General features: G+C 33.2%; 2 protein-coding genes across 2 annotated transcripts; both read right to left on the reverse strand.

The window, feature by feature from the left end:
* Positions 1-1,820: 1,820 nt before the first annotated feature.
* LOC141712427 (receptor homology region, transmembrane domain- and RING domain-containing protein 2) lies at positions 1,821-7,210 on the reverse strand. The gene is made up of 4 exons (XM_074515363.1): positions 6,813-7,210; positions 5,839-6,069; positions 3,894-4,298; positions 1,821-2,899 (listed from the first exon to the last, which is right to left on the reverse strand). The coding sequence occupies exons 1-4, from the start codon at positions 6,982-6,984 to the stop codon at positions 2,343-2,345; spliced, it is 1,365 nt and encodes a 454-aa protein (XP_074371464.1). The 5' UTR covers positions 6,985-7,210; the 3' UTR covers positions 1,821-2,342.
* Positions 7,211-13,748: 6,538 nt separating this feature from the next.
* LOC141714332 (uncharacterized) lies at positions 13,749-14,753 on the reverse strand. Its single transcript, XM_074517857.1, has one exon. The coding sequence runs from the start codon at positions 14,751-14,753 to the stop codon at positions 13,749-13,751; it is 1,005 nt and encodes a 334-aa protein (XP_074373958.1).
* Positions 14,754-26,949: the final 12,196 nt, after the last annotated feature.

Raw genomic sequence — 26,949 nt, forward strand, 5'->3', positions numbered from 1 at the left:
ACTTTTTTTAGTAAATTCCATTCAAACTATTTTAATTTAAATTTTAAATATGTCAAAATTATGTAGAATAACACATTTGTACTTCTTAATGAAGTTATGATGAATTAAATATATTTTTTATAAACAATTTTAATTTTAAAAAAATAAATGAGGACAAAATAATAATAAAAATCCCTCCAGCAATGCGTCATTGCGGAAGGTGTTCAGCCCGACCCAACCCCAACATATATAAAATATTGCGGCGGGTGGTTAAAGAGCCACCTACCGCAATGTTTCATTGCACTGACCGCAATGAAACAATGTTGTAGGTGGTAGAAGGTATTTTTTTTATTTGTTACGAAAAAATGTTTAACATTTCGGGTGCTGAGTTGTTTTATATTTTTTTATAGGTAACGAAAAATCGATAAAATTTCATTTTTTTAGTTTTCCACATTTTCAATTTTTAAATTAAAAATTGATAAATTAAATTGGACTAGTACAAGAAAAATATAATATTAAATATTTCATTTCATTCAAATATAATTGAAGTACATTTTTTAAAACAAAATACATAATAACCTAAACCTATTATTCCGACGAGAATGATCAAGCTTTAACGGTGTTCGAGGAACCGCCTTTATCACCCTTATCGTCGTCCTTCTTTTTCTTCGACCTTTCCGTCTTCGCCTTCGCCTCATTTTCCTTTTTTTTCTTACGCTGTAACGCCATTTGAATACGACGGAGAGCTATTTTCATGTCTTCTTCTCCCACGGGCTCATCGTAAGCAACACCATCGATAATTACTTTGTTATTGTCAAAATCATAGTAAAAACCATTTTTCGAAAAATAGAGAAGAGAATGTTTAGAGAAGATAAAAATGTAGAATGAAAAGAAATGAGATCACAAGAGTACTATTTATAGGCTGAAAATAGGAATTTTTAAAAACAAAAATTAATTTTAGGCACAAAAAAATATGTTGCGGAAGTTGAGGGGGGACATTATTGACTGATCTGCCGCAATTACTCATTGTGACAGGAACCCTGCCGGAATGCTTCAAAGGCGCAACTTGTTCTGCCGCAATGAGCAATTGCGGTAGATCGGTCAAACTCCTCGACCGATCAATTTTTATTAATATTGACACAAAAAATGATATTGATTTCACAAAAAACATATGATTATATGTGTGTGTATATGTGTGTGTATACCTGAATTAAGTTTGGTTATGTTGCAATCGTTTGAAATCATCACCAATCGCTTGAAATCGCCTGAGTTAGCTTAATTAGGTTTTTTTTATTATGAAATTAGGGATTTAAGGAAGAAACGGGTTAAATCCGGGTCCCGTATGCCGCAATGGCTCATTGCAGAAGCCGCAATGGGTCATTGCGACAGCGAGGTCAGTTTTGTACTTTCATAATTTTAAGTAATAATTTGGTAAAATAAAGAATTTATTAATATAAATAGTAAATACAAAATAAAAACATACTAACCAATAAATAAATTATAAATTTAAACAGGAATTAAAGTTATTTATTATCTATTATTTCAAAATAAAATTAATATTAAATTTTGAAAAATATATTCATTCTGAAATTGGTGCATTAACACATTGCGCCACCGCGCCACCGCAATCATTGCGGAGACTGTCGCAATGCCTCAATGCGACAGGTGATTACTAAAACCACCTGGGGCTGTGGAGCTGTGAAAGTGCACCCTCCGTATATATAATCGACAAGAAGCTACAATTACATGCGACGAGAAGACATCATCATAACCATATTTTCCTCTTAAATAGTAGTGCAGCTAGTAATAGACCTTGAACCTTATCTCTGACAAGGTTTAAATTGCTTCCCAAAAAATAAAACAAAATCATTTAACCCGAATCTCCGATCAATTACATCAAGGAAATATATGTTCCCTTCCCTTAGCTTTCTTTACCACCTGATTTTCCGAGTTCTAGACAGCTTAAGGTATGTCACTGACTCGTACAAACTTGCGAGCACTATACTATATGCCGATACAACCAAAGACACATTAGCATTAAGCAACATAAACTCAATATACACAGCATATTAATGTGAAGACTGCAAAGACGCCTCAGATTATACTTCAAAAAAACAAAAACAAACCTTATGCTACAATATACATTCTGGCACAGTACATAGCCTTCATGCTTTCATTACCCAAGTAACTAAAATCACCAGGTGGAGTCTCATTAGGTAATTGAAATCACCAAGTAAAGTTTCATTAACATTATGGTCTGCAGGCATGATGTAAAAGGATTCAATCAATATTTACTGGAGAACATGTATAAACTAGAGCTTTTCATATTACGTAATAGATCTCTGCAGAGAATATTATTTGGATCAGCATCCTGGGAGAGATTGAGCTGAAGCATATGGCGAAAAACTCGCAGCCGACTCGCTTATATGCAAAGGGCGTGGATGCCGACTAGAAGACCCTATATAACTTGATGCATTTCCAGGACTAGGAATATATGGAGACATGTATCTGGAATTAAGAGGTGATAAAGATGGGTAACCCAGTGAGCTTGAGGAAGCCAAGTGAGCAGGAATAGATCTATGTGAAGATGCATTTCTAAGGTCTAATGAACTCCCCCCCGCACTTAATTGTGGGGACTGGCGATAAGATGGAAGAGACAGTTGATAGTAAGAACTGCCATAAGACTCAACACGAGAAATAGATGTGAACCGATTTGATCTTGAGGACCCTATCTGCATGGCTGGTGATGATGCTAGCGATGATCTGAATGGTGACAATATAGACGAGGAGGCAGATGAAAGCAATGGTGTGCGTTCTGATGCTGGCGGTTCACCTGTACTTGTTCTTGCATCACGTTTGCAGACAGGACAAAATGTTCTCCACGAGGTGAGCCAAGCATCAACACAAGTGGCATGAAATTCTGTCAAATTTTAGTAAATATCAAGTGTTAATAAGAGCTACATTCATGAAGACATTTTACATCTAGACATAACTTTACACACAGATATAAATATACATATATGAGAGGATGGCTCAAAAAAAGCTGCTTAGAGTCTTGGACCAATAATTATAATGAACCAATACACACAAACATGTGGTATCATCCATTCACTTTATATCTCCTGTAGTCCTATGAGTTAAGAAAAATAGAGTAAGATGAGGACATATATATGAGGTTATTAAATATCCTGCAAAAGTGTTACTCTGATTAGGTGATTATACTCGGGTAGCTCTGCTTTTTATTGTGTACTTGATTATCTTTTATAGACTTTCACAAAGTAGCTAGAGGCATAGATAAGTTCTAACATTAACACCTTGAACATTGATAAAAGTCTTTGAACCAACACCACAAAAAAATGCATAAACACAAAATATATATATTATATAACATGTGGACATGCTTAAAGATACAAGTCAACATATTTTTGCATAACATCCTGATCATCAATTAACAGTAAATATATAATGTAATGACCCCTCTGCTTACAACTCCAAAGTACTCAATCCAGTGTTGAATTTTAGAATTGATGCAACTCATTTGATTTTCTCAAATAATATTAACTTAAAAGTATAGTCATACTCTAAATATAATGTCCAATAATAGCTAAAATTTATATGAACATATCACTATCAGATTTGAAAAAAAACCCATTGGCTTTTAAAGTCAAAATATATTTTGAAATGAGGCATGTCATTACTGTTTCTAATTGTTATATTGTATCACTATAGTAGGTACCATCATTATTCACTTCCACTGATAGTCGATCAATAATGAACTGACATGACAAAACTGAAGCTTCAGTTGACTCGCCTAGATAAACATAATTGTTCGCTAGTTTCCAGCTCTAAGGGAGGACATTATATCACATAAATACTGTACATATTATATTGCTGATTAAATAACATGTACTTACTGTGCCTGCAAGGCAGAACTCTAAGCTTCTCACCAACAGTGTAGTCCTCGATACATATCGCACAAGTCGATGATGTACAATTATCATCCAAAACTGCTGTAAATATTAGGCTCGGCATTGCTTTCACTAGCTGACTGCTCATCCCATGAAATTCACGAGTACGAGGTGCTCGGGGTCGTTCTCGTCTTATTCGATGTCTACGGACAAAGAAACAAGTAGCCAGTACGGCAGACATGGCAAGAAGTGAAATAAAAGATATGGCCATGATTGACCAGGCCGAGTTTTCAAAACTCGGGATAATCCACAGTTCCGTGTCATTTGTACCAGCATACTGGGAAAGTAACAGGCCAGAAGCTTTGGAAATAAAGACAGCATTTATTTTTATACCAGCTGAATTTCCTGCCACTGCAAAATATTCATTCTCAGATTACAAATATTTACAAAGCACAAGTCAGTTAATTAATCTGGTAAAACAATATTTTGATAATAAAATTGGCCACAAATAGACTCCCAGTTCACTTGAAATGAATAAAAACATGAGACTTCAATACCATTAAAATATTGCCAACTGGCAACACTTGCAAGGCAATTCCTATCATTGGCGAAGAAGATTCAGGTAGTTTTGTTCTAGTCATTTAGTGAAGGGTGGTTTTGCCTGCTCCACTTGTCCATGTGCTATACAGCTGCAGTTTTAGAATTTAGGCTTTATTTTCTGAATAATCGTGACACACCAATGATCTATGTGAATTTTTCTGTTCTCGTTTAAGATTTTATAAATCTGATATGTTTTGGTATATTGGTATGTGTTGTTCATATACCTATGTACTTTTTGCACTGTTTTGAATGTCCAATTCACTTTCATATTGTTAACTCTATATAAATGAATTGGACAATCGATACAACAGAGAGTACATAAATATATAAGCAACACTTACCAATATACTGAAACATGTCCGATTTGTAAATTTATCAGAGATTTAACAACCATACAAAAACTAAAGCATATCGAACACTGCAGCTGCAAAATCCATGGGAAGAGAAATATCATAGTGTAGCAGGAAAATCTACCCAAAAGGCCCCGCCATCTTTACCAAGCTCGAATTCAAATCAAGTATAACCCTATACTAACCTCCTGTACTACATGACTAGAACTACCTAAATCTTCTCCGAGTATAATATAATTTGATCTTGCAAGCATTCCCAAATGGCAAAGTACAAACATCAAAAAAAAAAATTAGGGTAGTGAGGATACATATCTTTCTTCATTTCTACTGATAGTTAGTTTAGGTTATTACTGTATCAAACTGTATCTATATAAATATAATTTTATGTATGCTATTTATTTGTTACTCGTGCTAGAATGGGTCTTTTAGGGGGGTTATTATCTCGTACTGTTACTGTATTACACACGTAAAGTTGCCAAAAGTGATATGAATGAGAGTAATAATAATTTTTATATGTAGATGATGATTTATAATTGCTTGGCACCCACAGTGAGTGCCTCCACTGGAGTTGCTCTTGTGTCTGCTAAGTACTATATATATAATGATGAGAAAAAGCTAGGAAATAGATAGCCATCTGCTAGCATCCAGAATCTATGTAATCTCACTATTTTCCAATATCAAAAGTAAAAATTTGTTTAGATCTTAATAAATCTTTTAGTCCTCCGACAATTAGGTGGAACAGGGAGATCTATTTTATGCAGCATAATTTGTATTCAGCATTTATACTCCACACCACAACTTAGTGTTTTTCTTACAGATACCATGTCCAGCTTCTGGATGAACCCTCATTTGCTATATCTGTACTGTTTACTGTACCTTTAAATGTCAATCCTTTCACTTCCAAGATATAGAAGATCTTCATGTACACAGACTAAAGCATATATATGTATATTTTAAGATAGACGAGAGCAACAATAAAATTTCAAAGATAAGGTAATTACTTGCAACCAAATCACCATCTTCATTATCATAGACGACAGCTGCTTTGAAACCTGCAATTTGTGCTAATCTAACTTTGTCCTCAAAGCTACAACCTCCTCTAACAATCAATGCAAATGGTGATAGACAACCTTCTTTTATTGTTGGAACTAAATTTTTCAGAGGTGAGCAAGCATCCAGAGGGTCTGCCTCGTACAGAGTACCACATTCCCCAGATCCTTTCACCGGTGGAGCTGAACAGCAAAGCAACTAAAGTGATTACTGATAACAGAAAAAAGATAAAATAGACTAAACTAAACATGGATAAATAGTTGCATTTAACATTAGGGTGTTAGAGTGCCCATCTCAAACCAGAATAAAAGGTTAGACATTGCAAGCCAACCGTGTATAATTCATAACATTTATTTATTGATCAAGAACAATTAACATTTAAAAATTATCAATACAAGGAGTATAACATAGCGCCGTATCAGCATAATAGAGAACATTACAAACAAAATTGTCTTGGTATAATTCCGGACATAATGCCCAAGTGTATGCAAAGCTGAATCTTCCATCGAAAAAGTAATCCCAAATACCTAGCACACTAATAAGATCACTGGCTAAGGTTCAATGCAGCACCCATAACTATCTTTATGCAAACTTTATTACCCAATACCAGGTCATTTTCTACATAAAAATTTAAATTTTTATCAAGAATCCATACAACACCGTTCTTTCCACATCAACAGTGCAATTTAATAATATTTCCCAGCATATCTACTCAGAGTAAAATCCTCCAAGAAGAGTAAAATCCCCACTAACTAATGCTCAACTTATCAAAGAACAACAAAGTTCAAAACTTTACACAAATTTAAACCGAACCCATAATTTCCAACTTCCAATTACCACATACAAAGCTGATCATAACATCAAAACAAGAAACAAGCAAGTTACATAAATATAACATACATGTTTTTTGTGTGTGTGTACTTACAAAAGTTGGCTTCAATGTCTTCAAAGGACAAGGTAGTGTTTCTGGTCATTAAAACAACATTAGCAAGAACCCCAGTTGAAATCAGAGACAAAAGACACAAAATCAACAAAATCTTTGCCATAAATCTTGAAATCTGAAACCTCAATAAAACCCTAGCTTCAATTTTCAACATCAACTTCCATTATCACCCGGATACTTTACCCCATCATGTGTGTATAATCGATAAACGAATTTTGAGGATGATTTTTGAAATTCCCGAGGTCAATAAAGGGAGAAATTGAGAAATAAGCAAGTGAGGAGTATAAGAATATGAAAATCAAGAATTATAAATATTTTTATTTATCAAAGAGAAAAGAGATTTAAATTGGTAATAAAAGGACCAGATTAGGATATCCTTGTACAGTTGTACTATAAATAAAATAATCCTATTATGAGTTGATGACTATCAGTTGATGACTATCAGTTTATCACATTATTGTCTACACATGCAAAAGACATATGAGGTGAGTTGTACATTTGTCTGTTTATAATCACCTGCCACGTGGATAATTTCTATTGTTAATATGTTAAGCAGTACTCAATTTCACTTAGATCTGGCAATTCGGATAACCAGTTCGGTTTCGGATCGGATCAATTTCGGATCGGGTCTACTTTCGGATTATGATATATTTGAAGACCATTCGGATCGGATCGGATGTGATCCAGTTCGGGTCTAATTCAGATTAAAATCGGATAAAATTCAGATTAAGATCGGACAAAATTTTGTTCAGATTAAATTCGGTTCGTATATTTTCGGATCATAACTTATTTATTTTGAAAATTTTTGAGATTAAAAAAATATCTTTGTTATTTAATTTAGTATTTTTAATATAATATAATGTACTTTTACAAAAGAATATGATTAAATAAGTATGTTATCATAAACATAAAATTGTTTAAAGTATAATTTTTGCTTATTTCGGGTCATATTCGGTTCGGGTAATATATTATTCGGTTTTAATCGGTTCCAAGTTATAATCGGATCTTGTATTTCGGATCATTTTCAGTTAAATTTTCGGTTCGGTTATTTTTCGAATCGGTTTAAATCAGTTTTCAGGTAATTATCGGATTGTATGATTCGGATCTCGGATCGGATCTCGGTTTCATGAATTTCGGTTCGGTTCTTCGGATCCAGACTCATTTTGCCAAGTAACGTATCTCGAAAATCGGAATTATTCGGTTGAGGTACCGATTTACGATTTATCGGACGGTTTTTTAAAAAAATGATAATTTATTGGCGATTTATCACAAATCGGTCAAATCTAACAAATATTTTTTAACCGATTTTTGAGCGATTTGTCGACGATTTTTGAAAAATTAATCGATTTCTAGTACTACAATATAGTACAATATAATGAATACAATTTAAATATTTGATTAATACATAAATAATGCAAAATACAAATTAATATAAATAATTAACTGAATACGAAATATAAAAGTAACACACTATACGATGATATAAATAAATATAACATTGTTTATCAGTAAATAAATAAATATAACATTAACTAAGTTAATCTTTTTTCTACATACATAAAAAAACTCATGCCTCCTGAGTCAGAGTTTGTCGCTTAAATGCGGTTTACCTTGATTCACGTGGTTTGCAGGCTATTGCGTGAGCCCGTAGGGTTTACCCAGTGCGCACCCGAAGGGTAGCGGCTGCGGGTTAACTATGATAAAAAAAAAACTCATGCTTTATTTACGGCGGGTTAACTACGATAAAAAAAAACTCATGCTTTATTTACGGCATATTTGTCAGCCCAATTTAAATAACTTATTTGCTTTTGAGCCCGTAACTACTAATCGATAAGTATTTTTCGACTCAATTTATAAGTCGTGTTGAATTCACAACTTATAAATTACTCCCTCTGTCCCATTCATTTATATACACTTTTCTTTTTTGGATGTTTCATTCAATTCTATACATTTCAAATTACCAAAAATAGTAAGAATTTAATAATATAAAAATCAACTACATCCACTACTTTCTCCCTCTACATTCACTTTATTCAATAAATATTGATTGATCCCACCACTTTACCCAACATTATAATTTTTCTCATTAAATTACACTTTTTTTTTCATTCCACTACTTACCAAAACTAATATTATTTTAATGAATTTCTTGTCCCCGGACCATTTGTATAGAAATGGTTGGGACGGAGGTAGTATAAGTTGAATGTTAGGAACAACGTATTTTTCTTAATTTATTTCAATATCTCACTTTTTAATTATCTGTAGTTTTGAAGTAGATGTTTTTATAATTTAAAATTCATAAATTAAAAAAAATTTATTTTAAAAAAATTATTTTAGTTAATTTAGATAAAAAAATTTAATAAGTAAAATTATCCAAACACTTATATAACTTATAAGTATTCATCTATTTATCACTTTTAAGTAATTTTTTTGTTTTAAATTATATTTACTTATTTTAATATTTTCTAAACGGGCACGTAATCATATTTTCTTCTAACATATTCACCGGTAATTGTAGTTAAATAAGTTTGAAAAAATGACAAAAATACCTCTTTTTAGAGATTGCGACAAAATACTATATTTAAAAATTTTGGCCAAAAATATTCGTTTAATATGCATTTCTAAATTAGGTATTACTAATACGTATTTTACAAATGGGGTAACTTATGTAAAAAAACTTTCAAATAAAATTAAAACTAAAATTAGTTCCAGATACGCACAAAAATGCGTGTCTTATGTTCTGCTTTTTTCATTCTTTCTAAAAATAAATAAATAACATTCATTTCTCAAATGAGTAATACTTACCCATTCTCCAAATGAATAATAGGCGGGTATTATTTACCATACCTTTCAAAAAATAGTATTGTTGTTATATTTTCTAAAAAAAATATTTTGTATTGTAATATCCTAGCTATAAAAGAACAACCGGAGAGCTACTAAATTTAACAGAAGGAGGTAAGAAGCTGAGCATAGAAAGAAAGCTCGGGTGCATCTTTCTTCATTACCGAGTGTGGCTATTTATAGCCAATGTGAATTTGCAAGAAGCCAAGAACATTAAATGCATACACAAATTCTACTCCTATAAATCATAGCCCTACTATTTGATTCATTGACCACATGCATGGCAATCACTATATAACAACACTCCCCTTTGATTGTCATGATAGTGTGGATCATCAATTGCCTCGTTAAAACCTTGTCAAAGAAAAACCCAGTGGGATAAAAACTTTAACGAAGGAAAAAGAGTACAATCTCCCCTTGGAAGAAAACATCAATCACTGGAGTTTTGTTGCAGCATATTCTTGAGTCGACGCATTCCAATGTTATGTCGCAGCTTTGCAAAGGTTGAATTTGGTAATGATTTTGTGAATATTTGCAAGGTTGTCACATGATTGAATTTGTTGTACATCAATTTCTCCATTCTTTTGAAGCTCATGAGTATAGAAGAATTTTGGTGAAATGTGCTTCGTCCTGTCTCCTTTGATGTATCCCTCTTTGAGTTGATCAATGCATGCAGTGTTATCCTCAAACATAACAGTAGGACTTCTCGTGATGTCCGGCAATCCACATGATTCTTGAATGTTCTTGATAATAGATCGCAACCAAACACATTCTCTACTGGCTTCGTGAATTGCAATTAGTTCTGAGTGATTTGTTGAGGTTGCCACTGTAGTTTGCTTCGTGGATTTCCATGAAATGGCTGTACCGCAATATGTGAATACATATCCAGTTTGTGATTTTCCAAAATGAGGATCTGACAGATATCCAGCGTCTGCATATCCAATCAACTGAGATGTCGAGTTTTCTGGAAAGAATAACCCAAAATCAACGGTTCCACGAAGATAACGAAATATATGCTTGATCCCATTCCAATGTCTGGCCATCGGAGCAGAGCTAAATCTAGCCAATAAATTGACAGCAAAGGCAATATCTGGCCTTGTATTATTCGCAAGATACATAAGTGCACCAATTGCTCCAAGATATGGGATTTCAGGACCAAGAACTTTTTCATCATCTTCTCGTGGTCGAAATGGATCTTTATCTGGTTCTAAAGATCTAACCACCATTGGAGTAGTCAACGGATGAGATTTATCCATGTAAAATCTGCTCAAAACCTTTTCTGTATATGTAGATTGGTGGAGGAAAATTCCTGATGACAAGTGCTCGACTTGTATACCAAGACAATATTTTGTCTTCCCAAGATCTTTCATTTCAAACTCTGTCTTTAGATATATGACAGCTTCATCAACCTCTGTAGCTGTTCCTACAAGGTTTAAATCATCCACATATACAGCAATAATCACATAACCAAATTGTGATTTTTTGATAAAAACACATGGACAAATTTGATTACTAATATACCCATTCTTTTGTAAATAACGACTAAGTCTGTTATACCACATACGACCAGATTGTTTCAATCCATACAATGATCGTTGAAGTTTAATGGAGTATATATGACGAGGTTTCTTGAACTCATCCATTTTTAATCCTTCTGGGATTTTCATAAAAATATCACTATCGAGTGATCCATATAGGTATGCAGTAACAACGTCCATAAGACGTGTTTCTAATTTTTCTTTAGATGCCATACCTAATATAAAACGAAAAGTAATTCCATCCATTACTGGCGAGTATGTCTCATGATAATCAATGCCAGGCCTTTGAGAAAACCCTTGTGCTACAAGTCGGGCTTTATATCTCACAATTTCATTCTTTTCATTTCTTTTTCTTATGAATACCCATTTATTCCCAACAGGGTTCACACCGATTGGTGTTTGGACAACAGGTCCAAATACTTCTCTTTTGCGCAATGAATTTAATTCTGTTTGAATTGCGTCTTTCCATTTTAGCCAGTCTTTTCTTTGACGGCATTCATCCACACTTTGTGGTTCAGGATCAGAATTTATGTCGACATCCAATGCCGCTGAATACACAAATACATCATCGATTATGGCTTTACTTCGATCCCATAATTTCATATCATGCACATAATTTATTGAAATTTCATGATTGTTTAATCCCGAATCTTCAGGGACGGGAATCTCTTCAGGAGATAATACCACTTCGGGGGTATTTGCTTCTTCTGGAGCATGTGCCACTTCAGGGGCAATTTTCTTTGTCTTTCTTTTTCTTGGTGCAACATCTTTCGCACCGACCGGTCTACCACGCTTCAGGCGTGGCTTTGAATCTGTAACCAATTCATTTGTACTTGATTTTTGAATTGGTATATCTACTCTAGCTGGAGTATTTACTGCAGGTATATGAGATTTAATTACATTTCTAGAATCGTTAAATGCGTCAGGCATTTGGTTTGCGATATTTTGCATATGTATGATTCTTTTAACTTCAAGTTCGCATTTACCGGTACGTGGATCTAGAAAATGTAACCCCGATGCATTCCATGTTATGTCAGGATTAATCTTATTCACATGTTTATCTCCCCCTAAGGGAGGAAACAAAGATTCGTCAAAATGACAATCTGCGTATCGTGCAGTAAATAAGTCTCCAGTTAGTGGTTCAAGATATCTAATTATAGATGTTGAATCAAAACCAACATAGATACCTATTCTTCTTTGAGCTCCCATCTTCGATCTCTGTGGTGGAGCAATCGGTACATATACAGCACTTCCGAAGATTTTGAAATGAGAAATATTAGGGATTTGACCAAGTACCATCTGTAGTGGAGAATGTTGATTATAGGCAGTTGGTCTAATCCTTATAAGATTAGCAGCATGAAGTATTGCATGACCCCAAATAGATGTAGGTAATTTGGCTTTCAATAACAACGGTCTTGCAATAAGTTGAAGTCTTTTGATAAAGGACTCGGCTAACCCATTTTGTGTATGTACATGAGGAACTGGGTGCTCAACTGAAATTCCTACAGACATGCAATAGTCAACAAAGGTTGCAGATGTGAACTCACCGGCATTATCTAAACGAATTGACTTAATACAATGGTCTGGGAATTGAGCTCGCAACTTGATTATCTGGGCAAGTAATTTTGCAAAAGCATCATTACGAGTTGAGAGAAGACAAACATGAGACCATCTAGTTGAGGCATCTATTAGTACCATGAAGTACCTAAATGGACCAGATGATGGGTGGATCGGTCCACATATGTCGCCCTGTATCCTTTCTAGAAAACTTGGACTTTCAAGCTTAACTTTAGTAGGAGATGGCCGAGTAATCAATTTTCCTAAAGAACATGCCGAACATGGAAGGTCATTTTTAGAAAGAACTTTAAGATCTCTAAGAGGATGTCCGGTAGAATTCTCTATAATACGACGCATCATAGAGACTCCAGGATGACCTAATCTTTCATGCCAAAGGGTAAATGATTTTGGATCTATGAGTTTGGAAGCAATGACATTGTGTGACTCAATGGTTCTGATTTTCATCATATATAATCCTGAGGAAAGTGACTGAAACTTTTCTAAGATTTTTTTGTTGCTAGAATTAGCAGAAGTAATAAGGAGATATTCTTTACCAGCCTCAGAAGTGGTTTCGATGTGAAAATTGTTAAATCTGATATCCTTAAAACTAAGAAGATTTCTAGTGGACTTACTAGAAAATAATGCATTTGGAATATGTATGTGTGTACCATTAGGTAAGACGAAACTAGCTTTTCCAAAACCTTCGATTATATTAGATACGCCAGAAATCGTTCCAACTTGAGCTTCAGTTTTGGTTATATGGGTAAAGTATTTTTTATTTTGTAGAATCGTATGAGTTGTACCACAATCAGCAATGCATATATTTTCAGAATCCATTCTGTATATAATTAAGAAACATGATTTATTTGATAAGAACATAACACATTACATAGATAAAATAAAGCACACAGTACGCACTAGTAACTATAGTAATTCGGACCATTAATGCTCATTCCTCCGGTTACTAATAATTTTATGAAAACTAATCCTCAGCCTCCCACATGGGAGTTTCGTTAGTCTCATTAGGACCATTAACGCTTATTCCCCCGGTTGATATTATAAGAGAATCATCTAAGTTGTTGGCGAAATTGGTTTCCACCATTTTCCCTTTTGATCTTTTAGATGACTGATATAAATCAACAAGATGTTGTGGGATATAACAATTACGTGACCAATGCCCTTCCATTCCATACTTGTGACATAAATTGTTAGTTTTCTCTCCTTGTGGTGCCTTTCTTTTGCTCTGTGTTTCAGGTTGCCACTTCTGGTGACCAAAGCTATAATAAGGACGAAAATGCCCACGACCACGGCCTCGTCCACGGTAGCGACCATGGCCTCGTCCACCTCTATGCCCTTTTCCACGTACATTCTGCTGGAATGTCGTGTTATTTACTTCTGGTAAAGGGGCAGATCCCGTTGGACGGGATTGATGATTCTTAATCACCAATTCATGATTCTGCTCGGCAACAAGGAGGGTTGAAAGGAGATCCCCAAACTTGGTAAACTTGCGCTCCCTGTACATCTCGGCTAAGTTGATATTATTGGGATGAAAAGTGGATAATGTTTTGTCGATCTTTCTTTTCTCAGTAACAATCTCACCACACATAATGAGCCTAGAACTTATTTTGAATAGTGCTGAGCTATATGCCCGAACACTCTTAAAATCTTGAACCCTTAGATTAGCCCAATCATTTTCAGCTGCAGGTAGATAAACTAGTTTCTGATGATCGAACCTATCCTTTAGATTTTCCCATAAAATAAAGGGATCCTCGACTTCTAGGTACTCAGATTTTAGATCTTCATGCATGTGGTGTCGAAGGAAAATAATAGAGGTAAAATTTTCTTCAATTGTGGATGTGTTTTCTGCCTTTATTGTGTTGCCTAATTTCTTTGAACCCAAATGCAACTTTACATCTTGTACCCACGATAGATAATTCTCCCCAGAAATGTCCAATGCAACGAACGACAAGTTTGTAAGATTTGTCATTTTAATCTGAATTTAACACCAAAATTATTAACTTAAATTTTCAATATAAATATTACATACAATCCTACTGAATCTGGTGCGTTAACAAGTAAGCAATAATAAATGTGTACATCATTATTATCATCGATATTATAAATAGATCTATATATAAAATGACAAATGGATTTTCACCCGCCATACGGACGTCTGCGTATACAGGTTATCTCCAACCAATAATATATTTAAGTGGAAAATCCTGCATAAGTTATTTAGGCACAAAAGAATTATTATCCGATAGGCAGGCAATTTATAAATCAAGGTTCCCACTATATTTCGGTATTACCCAAAATTATATGGTACCGTAAATAGGCGGTGCTCCGGCCATATGTAGTTAAAATATTAGTAGAGGGTGTAACCACGTCTACTCATATATATGTACATTTAAATAAAATTATACCTTCTCAGTTCCGGCAGGGCTTCGTGCTGATAACGTATTGTAATATCCTAGTTATAAAAGAACAACCGGATAGCTACTAAATTTAACAGAAGGAGGTAAGAAGCTGAGCATAGAAAGAAAGCTCGGGTGCATCTTTCTTCATTACCGAGTGTGGCTATTTATAGCCAATGTGAATTTGCAAGAAGCCAAGAACATTAAATGCATACACAAATTCTACTCCTATAAATCATAGCCCTACTATTTGATTCATTGACCACATGCATGGCAATCACTATATTACAACATTTTGGTCATTATTCAGTACATTTTGAGTACGAGTGAGTTCAAGTAATGTTGTTTATTATGCGTAGATATGTATACTTTGGAGGGATGGGTATTTCGCTCATTAAAGAAATTGTGTTCGATACCACAATGTGTGCTAATCAAAAATCATAATCCACTTGAACTTAATTATTAGTGTAAATAGATGCGAAATCTAGAAAATTTAAAATTAAAATTGATTTTATAACATCGGTATAAGTAAGATTTTTTAAAATCTAGGTTCGATCCGAATTAAACTGGGATTTGTAGAAAGGTGGGATAAAAATCTGGTTCGATCCAATAAATTCCTCAAATCTGGTTTAATATCCAAATTTTGCTAGATGAAATTTAAAAATAACAACATTTTTAATGAATTCTCAAATACAAACCTCCACTACTATAAGATATGATATCTATATAAACTTATTATGAAAAAATTAACTTGAATGGTCATAATTCTCTTATTTAGTTTAATCATTAGGAACTCATTCCTACCTAATGAAAGAAATTCCGAATTTCTTTTATCATGCAATTATGATAAATTTAAAAAATTAAGAAAGTAGCATTTTTTACTTTTCATGGTGCTGATTCTCTGATGCAACAACACAAGGAGCACTTGAATATTGTGTTGGGCCGGAAAAGAAATAGCTTTAATCTCTTGTTTTGGGCTTTCACAATTGCACAATTCGAACCTTTTGATAAATCAATGGACAAAACAAATCAGAAAGTAATTCGATTCGAACCCTATGAGCCCCAAGCCGGACTTGTTTCGCGTCGGTGTGATTAGTGACAAATAACAATACAGGGGTCCGTCGGAAATTTATAAGAAACACCGGTCATTTTCTAAAGTTCTTGTATGCATCATGCAATTATAATATTTGTAGAACAACTCCTATAATATTTGTATATAAACTCTTGAGTCAAATTTTGAATAAATTAAAATAAAATTTCTTTTCAAAAAGTTTCATGTCCCCATATATAACATTAGGAGTTTCGAGTGTTTCCTCACTTTTAGGATAAAGTGTGAATATCTCCTCAACTATTATTATATTATATTTTTTTTACCCGTTATTTTATATTTAATGAATGAATATAAACAGAATAGTAAGTGTACGTTTAAAACGAAACGATTAAACTTAATATGTAGAACGCCGTTAGTATGTTTACAAATAAAAAGTTACAAATTAACATATATGTTGAATACAGAGTTGACCAAACTCTTGAATTTTATTTAAATAAACTATATATACTGAGTTAACTACTAACTTACAATTAACTTACTCAATTTAAAAAGATAAAAAAATACATAACTGAATATAGATTATTTATATATAAGCGATTCAATATTCAATTTTAATATATATATATATATGTACATTTTAATTACTTTTTATAATAAATATGTTAAATACATATGAGATATATTTTCAAACTAAAAAATGATTAATAAATAAGATAATAATTCATTTATGTAATATGTCTAATTTTATATTTGGAATTCAATTCTTTAAAAGTAACTGTACAAATATTCAACTAACTATCCTTTTTTGCGGAATTCAAGTAAGTATCTTTAAAATTAAATAAAATATTCATTTAGCACACTTACATATTATGTGTATGATAAAAAACACATGTGACAATATGTTGTAGTGGTAAGAGGTTGTATAGTTGAATGAAATAACTTGAGTTCGATTCCCACAAATTAGATCTTTTATATAAATATTAAAAATAGGGGTAATTTAGTCTTTTCAATGAGACTTTTTAATCTCATTAAATTATACCCTTGTTCTCCTATTATATATAGAAAGGTGTCATATAAATTATACGAATATCGTAACTTACAAGTTATTTAGCTGTCTGGATAATTTTAAGTATAAGTTTCTTATAAGTTGATGTGTTTGGTAAATTAATTTATATATATTTTTTGAAATAAAAAAATATAAATTATAAATTACATAAATTAATAATTTTAATACATGAATATAAATAAAAAAAAGAGAAAATATAACAACAAAGATAATGAACTTGGAATAAAATTATATAATTGCCTTATTAATCTCAACGAAAATGAAATTATATTATTAATCCGGGTTAAAAAATAAAACTAAATAAAATAAGATTGATTTAGTTTGATCAGTTTAATGCTCTCTAATTAAAATATAATTATACAATTAAAATGAATTAAATAATAAATTAATAGAAAAATAGAAAAATGATATATAATTTTTTTAATAAATAAATTACAAAAATTAAAAAATTAAACATTAATACAAGATTTACAAAATGAGGGGGAGGTATTCGGCAAAGACCAAAGAAAACGCGAGTACCATCTACATTATACTAAAATAAAGTATAGGTGATATCATCATAATTTATGTGTCAAACTCTCCTTTAAAAACTTACATTATCAAATCATATGTGTCAGACTCTCATTAATTTGATGATATTATCATCCACTAACAATCATCTCATTTAACTTACTTTCATTCAAACTAGCATAATAACCCGTGCAAAGCACGAGTTTCATTTAAATCGTATAATTTGACAATTTTGATTTTTGAAATTAGTAACTCGTAATTTTTGAAATATCATATGTCATTTTTTTTGAAATATTATACGTTATTAATGTGATATATATGGATAAATATATTTTTTTAAAAAAAGTGATACTAAGGTGAGCTTCTTATATAAGTTTCATGTGTAATCATAACAATATACTCTAATTTGATAATTTCTTAGGAATTTTATACATAATTAGAAAAGTGTAACGTAGAAAGACAAAACAATACAAAGTTTCTAAAACATATCCTTGAGTAAGTAGACTAACCTGTGTGGATGTGTATGTAAGTGTTCAAATTAGAGTTAAGAACTAATCACATATTCTTATTTTTTGTAAATGTATTTAAGCATAATAATAATACATTTAAATCTAATATACACTTCACCATCATACTTATGCACCCTCCATATTTTAAACTATTTTTGATAAGAGTGATATTATCATTACATATCCTTCGTTTGTACATCATCATTGTCATTATCGTTCTTGATACATATACACATATGTATATTATATATATACACATCTTTCCTCGGTCATTCCTTCGTATCTTTAAATCGACCATCAATCCAGCATTCCAGCAACTACTTACGAACAAATTTGTCTCTGAATTTCATCTTCATTCCCAACCACACCTCCGTGAACTCATTTATTTTATTTTTCATACTGCCGCAATAGATATGAGTTTATAAAACCCCAATAATTGTTATTTTCATACCCTCTACCATCGACAACACCATAAACAATACCTCTAAACTCAAAATTTTAGATCTCAAAAATTGTGATAATTTGTATTTCAGATTTTGTTTATTTGGATTCAGATTTTAGTTATTTTTGTCATTTTGGTAGTGTTGATGTGGTCTTATTAAAGATTTTTAGTATTTTCGGTCCGGTTTCGCGATAAATTTTGTAATGTTATGTGGCAGGCGGTTTGACAGTGATGATGATATTGGGGATATGTCGCTAGAGGTGATGATATCGGTACATTGGTAAAAAATGATTTAAGAATATTTTATTCAACTCATACATAAGTAATATCATATATTATATATATTATAATGTATATTTTTTCCCTAAAACTCTATAGGCGATCATATATATATATATGCATATTTCATATAGTTTTACATTAAAAATTACTTATATTAACATAAAATTTTAAAATTTAATAAATATAATTAATTAATTATTTTTAGAATCTGGATTTTTAAGTACAATCAGTTTCGTCGCCCCTGAATTCCAATATTCGATTATCATTATTTATGTATTGTTTACAATTTAGTATCGTTTTATCTAGTTTAAACATTAAAGTTGATATCATATGAAAGTTTTATAAGGTTTCACAATTATATATATAGAGGGAGTGCATTTATCCTTTTATAATTGATCGAAAAGTTAAGTTTTAAATTAGTAGAGTGTATATTAGTATTTTTATAACTGATAAAAATATCATGGCTTATACTAAATACAATATATTGGCTAAATAGTTATAAATTTTTTATTATTAGTGGGGAAGAATTTACTGATATTTTATATTTATTAAATCTTGAAATGATATTAAATTGAATGAAATTAATGAGTATTTTGGGGATGTAGTGAATGATTCTTAAAAGAACATTATAAATTTATGTTGTGAATATGTTGTGAACTTGATGATTTCATTAACAAAACACCTTAGTAGATTTAACTTAGTGAAATATGTAGCACTCGACGGATAAGCAAATATAGTCCCGACGGATGACTCAGTATAGTCCCGACGGATGATGATTTGACATCCATCGAGTAAGTAGCTTATGTAACAATAAGTCATGTAGCACATTTCTGCAAACACCTTTGTATAGATTCTGTAGTAGCATATAAGTCATGTTGAATTTAATTAGATATGCAGAATAGGTTGATTAATTGTACATAGATGATGTCTTGTAATTCTACATAAATTAAATGAAGTCAAGTGCCAAATAGCTACCCGACGGATGATCAACAAGGCAACCTGACAGATGATCAACAAGGCAACCCGACGGATGATCAACAAGGCAACCCGACGGATGATCATATACCCGACGGATGATCAATTCAAACATCTGTTGACAGTGACAACACAGTCACATTCGTCGAGTGTATGCAAAAGGAATGTGGAAGCCTATTCAACTGGGTTTTTGAGAACAAAGAAGCATTGCCATTTCCATGCTATTATGAAGATATTCAAAGATGCTGGAATAGAGTAATGAAGCAACATAATATTAGACTTGATATGTTTTGTTTTATTATCTTATCTTATTACTGTGTAATCTTGGTGATATATAAATCAAGAGTAGCAAGTAGAACAACAAGAAGACTAAGCAATACATTTTCTCACATAAACAATTGTAAGCTGTATCCTTAGCATTTCTCTGTAAGTTTAGGTGTTCTTATTTGTAAGCAGTTGTGAGCTATTCAAGCTTCACAGAGTTCTCTTGATATATATATATCTGGTGGATACATTCAAATCCACCATAAAGTTTTAAGGACTTGTATTTTTATTACTTTGTGTTTTGATTCATATTTAACTTGTCATTCCGCACCTTACAAATCAAAACACTGACATATATATTTTAAGTTAGAACATTTTATAATTGAGAAAAAGTTTCAAGAATTCCATTCAACCCCCCTTCCGTAATTCTTGTTGCATTATTAGGGACTAACAATTGGTATCAGAGCAAGCTCTTGAAGAACAAAGAATTTAAAGATCAGAACAAACAGCAAGATGAACAAGAAGGATGTTGAAGTCAAGATTCCTTTTCTGGACAAAGATAATTACCATCACTGGAAGGTAAAGATGCATCTCCATTTACTTTCTCAAGATGAGGCCTATGTGGATTGCATAGAGAGAGTCCCTCATGTTCCAATGAGAGCTGCAACTGGAATTGAGCCATCAGTTCTCAAGCCAAGGCATGAATGGTCAGATCCTGATATTGAACAAGTCAGGAAAGACACGAAGGCCATGAATATTTTGTTCAGTGGAGTTGATGGTGACATGTTTGACAACATCATCAATTGCAAGACAACCAAGGAGGTTTGGGACACCATTCAAATAATTTGTGATGGCGCTGAACAAGTTAGAGAAAACAAAATGCAGCTGCTAATTCAGCAATATGAGCACTTTCATTGTGAAGATAGTGAATCTCTCACTGACATTTTTAGTAGATTTCAAAAACTACTAAATGCTATGAAGTTTCATGGAAGAGTCTATCAGACAAAAGATTCCAATCTTAAGTTCCTTAGATCTCTTCCAAAGGAATGGAAACCAATGACAGTCTCATTGAGAAACTCTCAAGATTATAAGGAGTTTACTTTGGAGAGACTGTATGGCATCCTGAAAACTTATGAGCTTGAAATAGAGCAAAATGAGAGGATGAAGAAAGGAAATAAGAAAGGAGGGTCCATTGCACTGGTTGATGAGTTAGAGAAAGAGAAGAAAATGAAGATATAAGCTGTTGAGTCTACTTCAAAGGCCTGTAAAAACAAGGGCAAAGGGCTGGTGGCAGAAAATGAAGATTCATTGAGCCAAGATGATATGGATGACATTGATGAACATCTAGCATTTCTTTCCAAAAGATTTGTCAAGTTCAAGAAATACTTTGGAGCATCTAAGCCAAATAGAAACATGGCGGATAAATTAAAATTCAAATGTTTCAAATGTGGCTTGGCAGGGCACTTTGCCAGTGAGTGTAGAAAGTCAGATTCCAGCAAAAAGAAGTTTGAGCCTTTGGATTATAAACAGAAATATTTTGAGTTGCTCAAACAAAAGGAAAGGGCTTTCATTACACAAGAAAATGACTGGGCAACAGATGGTCTGGATGAGGATGAGGATGTCAGCTATGTCAATCTAGCCCTAATGACCAAGTCTGATGAAACAGAGACAAATTCTTCAAGTAATTAGGTAATCACCGCTAACCTTGCACATTTATCTAAAGCTGAGTGTAATGATGCAATAAATGACATGTCTACAGAATTATATCATTTGCGTGTAACACTTAAGTCCCTCACTAAGGAAAATGCTAATATCAAAGAAAACAATTTGTTTTTGAGTGAGAGAAATAATGTGCTAGAGTCTCAGTTTATTGAATTTGAAAAACTGAGAATTGAGTGTAAGATTGCTAAGGATGAATTAACTGAGTCCTTGAAGAAAGAAGAGATTTTAAAGAAGCAGCTTGAACGAGAACAAGAGGTGATTAAGGCATGGAAAAAATCTAGAGATGTTCATGCTCAAATCACCAAAGTTCAAGGTATTGAGTCCTTTTGTGATGCAGCCTGGAAGAAGAATAAGGAGAAGCTGGAATCCAACTTGGTTGAAGGATTGCTAACAGATGTGGACTCGACGGATGATGAGAGCCATCCATTGAATAACCAAAAGGATTATCCGTCGAGTGACATAAATCCTCTTCCGTCGGCTATAAGCAAACCTGTGAGTAAAGCCAAACTTGCTAAGTTAAATGAAAAATATGGATCAGTTTCCAAAAACTTCATTTCAGGAGAATCTAGTCAAGAAAAGAAGGAAAATAATGTAAATGCTGGTCATCTATCTATCAAGCAATTGAATGACAGACTAGAAAAGATTGAGGTTAAAACAGAGGCTAAAAGGAAAAATAATAGAAATGGTAAAGTAGGGATTAACAAACATAACAACTACACACCTGATAAGTATGCACCAAGAAAAATCTGTGTTAAGTATGGTAGTGTAAATCATCTGTCTGTTAAGTGCAAAACTGCCATGCCTACTTCCATATCTGTGCCACCTCCTTTTCCCAACATGAATGCCATACTTTCTATGCCTATGAATGCCATGTCTACATAGAATATGAATGCACAATTTGCTAATATGCCATTTGCACCTAATCCTTATTATGCTGTATTTAGTATGCCTCAAATGCCATTTAGCATGCCCTACTGGAATAACATGTTTACTAATAGCATGCCATTTCCTGTTAATCAAAATGTGCATGATAATTCTGTTGTAGTGAATGGTGTCAAAGGTCCAACTCAAATGACTAAGGATGAATCTGGTATCCAAAATGAGATCAAACCTAAGAAACAGAAGAAGAAAGCTAACAAGGCAGGACCCAAGGAAACTTGGCTACCAAAATCAACTTGATTTGATTTTAATGTGTGCAGGGAAACAAAAAGAATCTGTGGTACTTGGATAGTGGTTGTTCAAGATACATGACTGGTGATTCTACCCTGCTCACAGAGTTCAAGGAGAGAGCTGGCCCAAGTATTACTTTTGAAGATGACAACAAGGGTTATACTATGGGATATGGCTTGATTTCAAAAGACAATGTCATCATTGAGGAGGTTGCCTTAGTGGATGGTCTCAAGAACAATTTGTTGAGGATCAACCATCTGTGTGATAAAGGCAATTCAGTAACCTTCAACTCAGAAGCCTGTGTTGTGACAAATAAGAGGAGCAACAAAGTGGTTCTCACTGGAGTGAGAAAATAGAATGTGTACTTAGCTGACTTCAACTCATCAAATGCATAATCTGTTACTTGTCTTCTCAGTAAAGTAAGTCAAGATGAAAGTTGGCTATGGCACAAGAAGCTATCCCATCTAAACTTCAAGACCATGAATGAACTTGTAAAGAAAGAACTGGTTAGAGACATTCCTCAAGTGGAGTTTTCTAAAGATGGACTGTGTGATGCTTGCCAAAAGGGAAAACAAATTAAAGCATAATTCAGAAAGAAGCTTGATTCAATAATTGAAGAACCTTTACAACTGCTACACATGGATTTGTTCGGACCATTCAATGTGTTGTCCATCTCAAGGAAAAGATTTTTCCTAGTAATTGTAGATGATTTCTCAAAGTTCTCTTGGACATATTTCCTTAAGTCCAAAGATGAGGCTAGTGAAATCATCATCAATCACATAAGGAAAGTCAACAATATTCCTGATTTCAAAGTTAGAAGAATCAGGAGTGACAATGGAACTAAGTTCAAGAATTCTGTCATGAGAGCATTTTGTGAAGAAAATTGGATTTTGCATGAGATTTCAGCAGCAAGAACTCCACAACAAAATGGAGTAGTGGAAAGAAAGAATATATAACTTATTGAAGCTACAAGGACAATGCTTAAAGAATCAAAGTTACCAACATATTTCTGGGATGAAGCTGTAAATACTGCATGCTACACTTAGAATATTTCTCTGGTTAATCAACTAAAATGCATGACTCCCTGTCAATTGTTCAAGAACAAGAAGCCAACTCTAAATTTTCTTCACATCTGTGGCTGCAAATGTTATTATATCTTGAGAAATCAAACTGATCAGAATGGGAAGTTTGATGCTAAAGCAGATGAAGGAATTTTTGTTGGATATGCTGTTGGTAAAGCATACAGAGTCTACAATCTGAGAACCAACATTGTTGTGGAATCAATACATGTTGTGTTTGAAGATAAAAAGATTAAAGGACTACAAGATGGAGATTACCATGAAAGCCTTAAATTTGACAATGTGGAGATGGTTAGTGATGACAGTGATGATGAAAGTGATCAAGAAATAGTGTCAAAGGATAATGCAGAAAAATCTACTACCAATAAAGCACAAAATTCAACATCTGTCGAGTTGCAAAATGCTTCATCCGTCGGGAGACAATCTGCTTTATCCCTCAGGAGAAAATTAGCCTCATCTGTCGGTACTCAAAATTCACCATCTGTCGGGTCATCAAAAGAAGCTGAAAGTCAGAGTAGATCACTTACAGAAAATTCCCCTTTCTTAAATCAAAGATCCATAAACTCAGGGGGAGTTTCTAATAATCAAAACTCAATCACACATCAAGACAACAATGAGGCCTCTTCATCTAGAGCTAATCTACCTCAATAAAGGAAATGGACAAAGGATCACCCCTTTGAGCTCATCATTGGTGATGTATCTTCTAGAGTTCAAACAAGAAGAGCAACTCAAGAAGAATGTCTATATAGCCGCTTCCTCTCTAAGGAAGAATCAAAGAAGGTAGAAGAAGCTTTGTTGGATCCTAATTGGATTTTAACTATGTAGGAGGAGCTAAACCAATTTAAAAGTAACAAAGTATGGAAGCTAGTGCCCAAGCCTAAAGGAAAAAATCCAATAGACACCAAATGGGTATTCAGAAACAAGATGGATGAAAATGGCACAGTAGTCAGGAACAAAGATAGATTGGTTGCTAAGGGCTATTGTCAACAAGAAGGATTAGATTTTGATGAAACATTTGCTCTTGTTGCAAGACTTGAAGCCATCAGAATCTTCTTAGCCTATGCAGCCCATGCCAATTTCAAGGACTGTCAAATGGATGTCAAAAGTGCCTTTCTGAATGGAGATTTGGAGGAGGAAGTCTATGTGAGTCAGCCTCCTGGTTTTGAAGATCCAAATTTTCCAAAATATGTCTACTATCTTTTGAAAGCACTTTATGGACTGAAGCAAGCACCTAGAGCCTGGTATGACACTTTGTCAAAGTTTTTTTTAGAGAATCACTTCACTAGAGGTACTGTAGAAAATTTTTATTCTTTAGAAAGGTTAATGGCTCTAGCATACTTGTTCAAAACTATGTGGATGACATTATTTTTGGCTCTACAGATGAGAAACTTTGCAAAAAGTTTGCCAAATTGATGCAAAGTAAGTATGAAATGAGCTTGATGGGAGAACTAACTTACTTTCTTGGTTTGCAAGTTAAGCAAGGTAGTGATGGAATATTCATTAATCAAACTAAATACATTTATGATCTTTTAAAGAAGTTTGATCTAATGGATTTCACATCTGCAAAAACTCCCATGGCCACTACAACTAAGCTTGAATTAAACACTACTGAAAAGTCTGTGGATATTTCAAGTTATAGAGACATGGTTGGCTCACTTCTGTACTTAACAGCTAGTAGGCCATATATAATGTTTACTACATGTCTTTGTGCTAGATTTCAGGCTGATCCCAGAGAATCTCACTTAGTAGCTATCAAGAGGATTTTAAGATATCTCAAGGGAACACCAAAATTTGGCATTTGGTACCCTAGAGATTCTGGTTTTGATCTAACTGGTTATTCAGATGCAGATTATGCAGGTTGCAGAATTGATAGAAAAAGTACAACAGGAACCTGTCAATTTATAGGAAACAAGCTTGTGTCCTGGTTCAGTAAAAAGCAAATTTCAGTTTCTACTTCTACAACTGAAGCTGAATATATTGTTGCTGGTAGTTGCTGTGCACATATTTTGTGGATGAAAAACCAGTTGCTAGACTATGGTCTGCAAGTGAAAAGGATTCCTATTTTCTGTGATAACACAAGTACAATTTCCATCACTAAAAATCCAGTACAACATTCAAGAACAAAGTACATAGACATCAAGTACCACTTCATAACGGAACATGTAATGAATGGTACTGTGGAACTACATTTTATTCCAAGTGAAAAATAGCTTGCAGATATATTTACCAAGCCACTGGATGAATCCACCTTTTCAAGATTGGTAAGTGAGTTAGGTATACTTAATAACTCTTGAATCTTTACGGATAATTTGCAAGTTGTAACGCAACCAGGAATTTAATTGATTTTTAAGTCTTGGATGAAATTTTGGCTAAGTCAAAATTTACATCTCGACGGATGATCATTATCCATTGAGTTTGATCATCCGTCGGTATACTATTTGTTAATAAAATCAATTATTTTTATGGAATATTTTATGTCTCGACGGATAACTGATTTATCCTCATCCGTCGAATTGTCCTATTCTTAGCCGTTGATTCTCTAAACATTAGCCATCGAGTATACTTACAGGTTGTAAGCATAACACGACGGATAATTGATGGAATTTTTACAGTTTATTTTTAAACGGCTATTTTGGGCAATTCTTATTGGTCACTTTATTTTACTTTATTATTTTTGACAGTTATTTTTGAGATAGTAT

Source organism: Apium graveolens, chromosome 3 (genome assembly GCF_009905375.1).
Source record: "Apium graveolens cultivar Ventura chromosome 3, ASM990537v1, whole genome shotgun sequence".
Classification (NCBI taxonomy): Eukaryota; Viridiplantae; Streptophyta; class Magnoliopsida; order Apiales; family Apiaceae; genus Apium; species Apium graveolens.

What these genes read in the sequence shown, in the direction of transcription:
- LOC141712427 (XM_074515363.1), bottom strand. Translation starts at nt 6,984, where the DNA reads ATGTTGAAAATTGAAGCTAGGGTTTTATTGAGGTTTCAGATTTCAAGA. An exon ending in AGACATTGAAGCCAACTTTT is followed by an intron (nt 6,070 to 6,812) that starts GTAAGTACACAC and finishes TTTGCTGTTCAG; the next exon opens with CTCCACCGGTGAAAGGATCT. An exon ending in AGATGGTGATTTGGTTGCAA is followed by an intron (nt 4,299 to 5,838) that starts GTAATTACCTTA and finishes AATATTTTGCAG; the next exon opens with TGGCAGGAAATTCAGCTGGT.
- LOC141714332 (XM_074517857.1), bottom strand. Translation starts at nt 14,753, where the DNA reads ATGACAAATCTTACAAACTTGTCGTTCGTTGCATTGGACATTTCTGGG.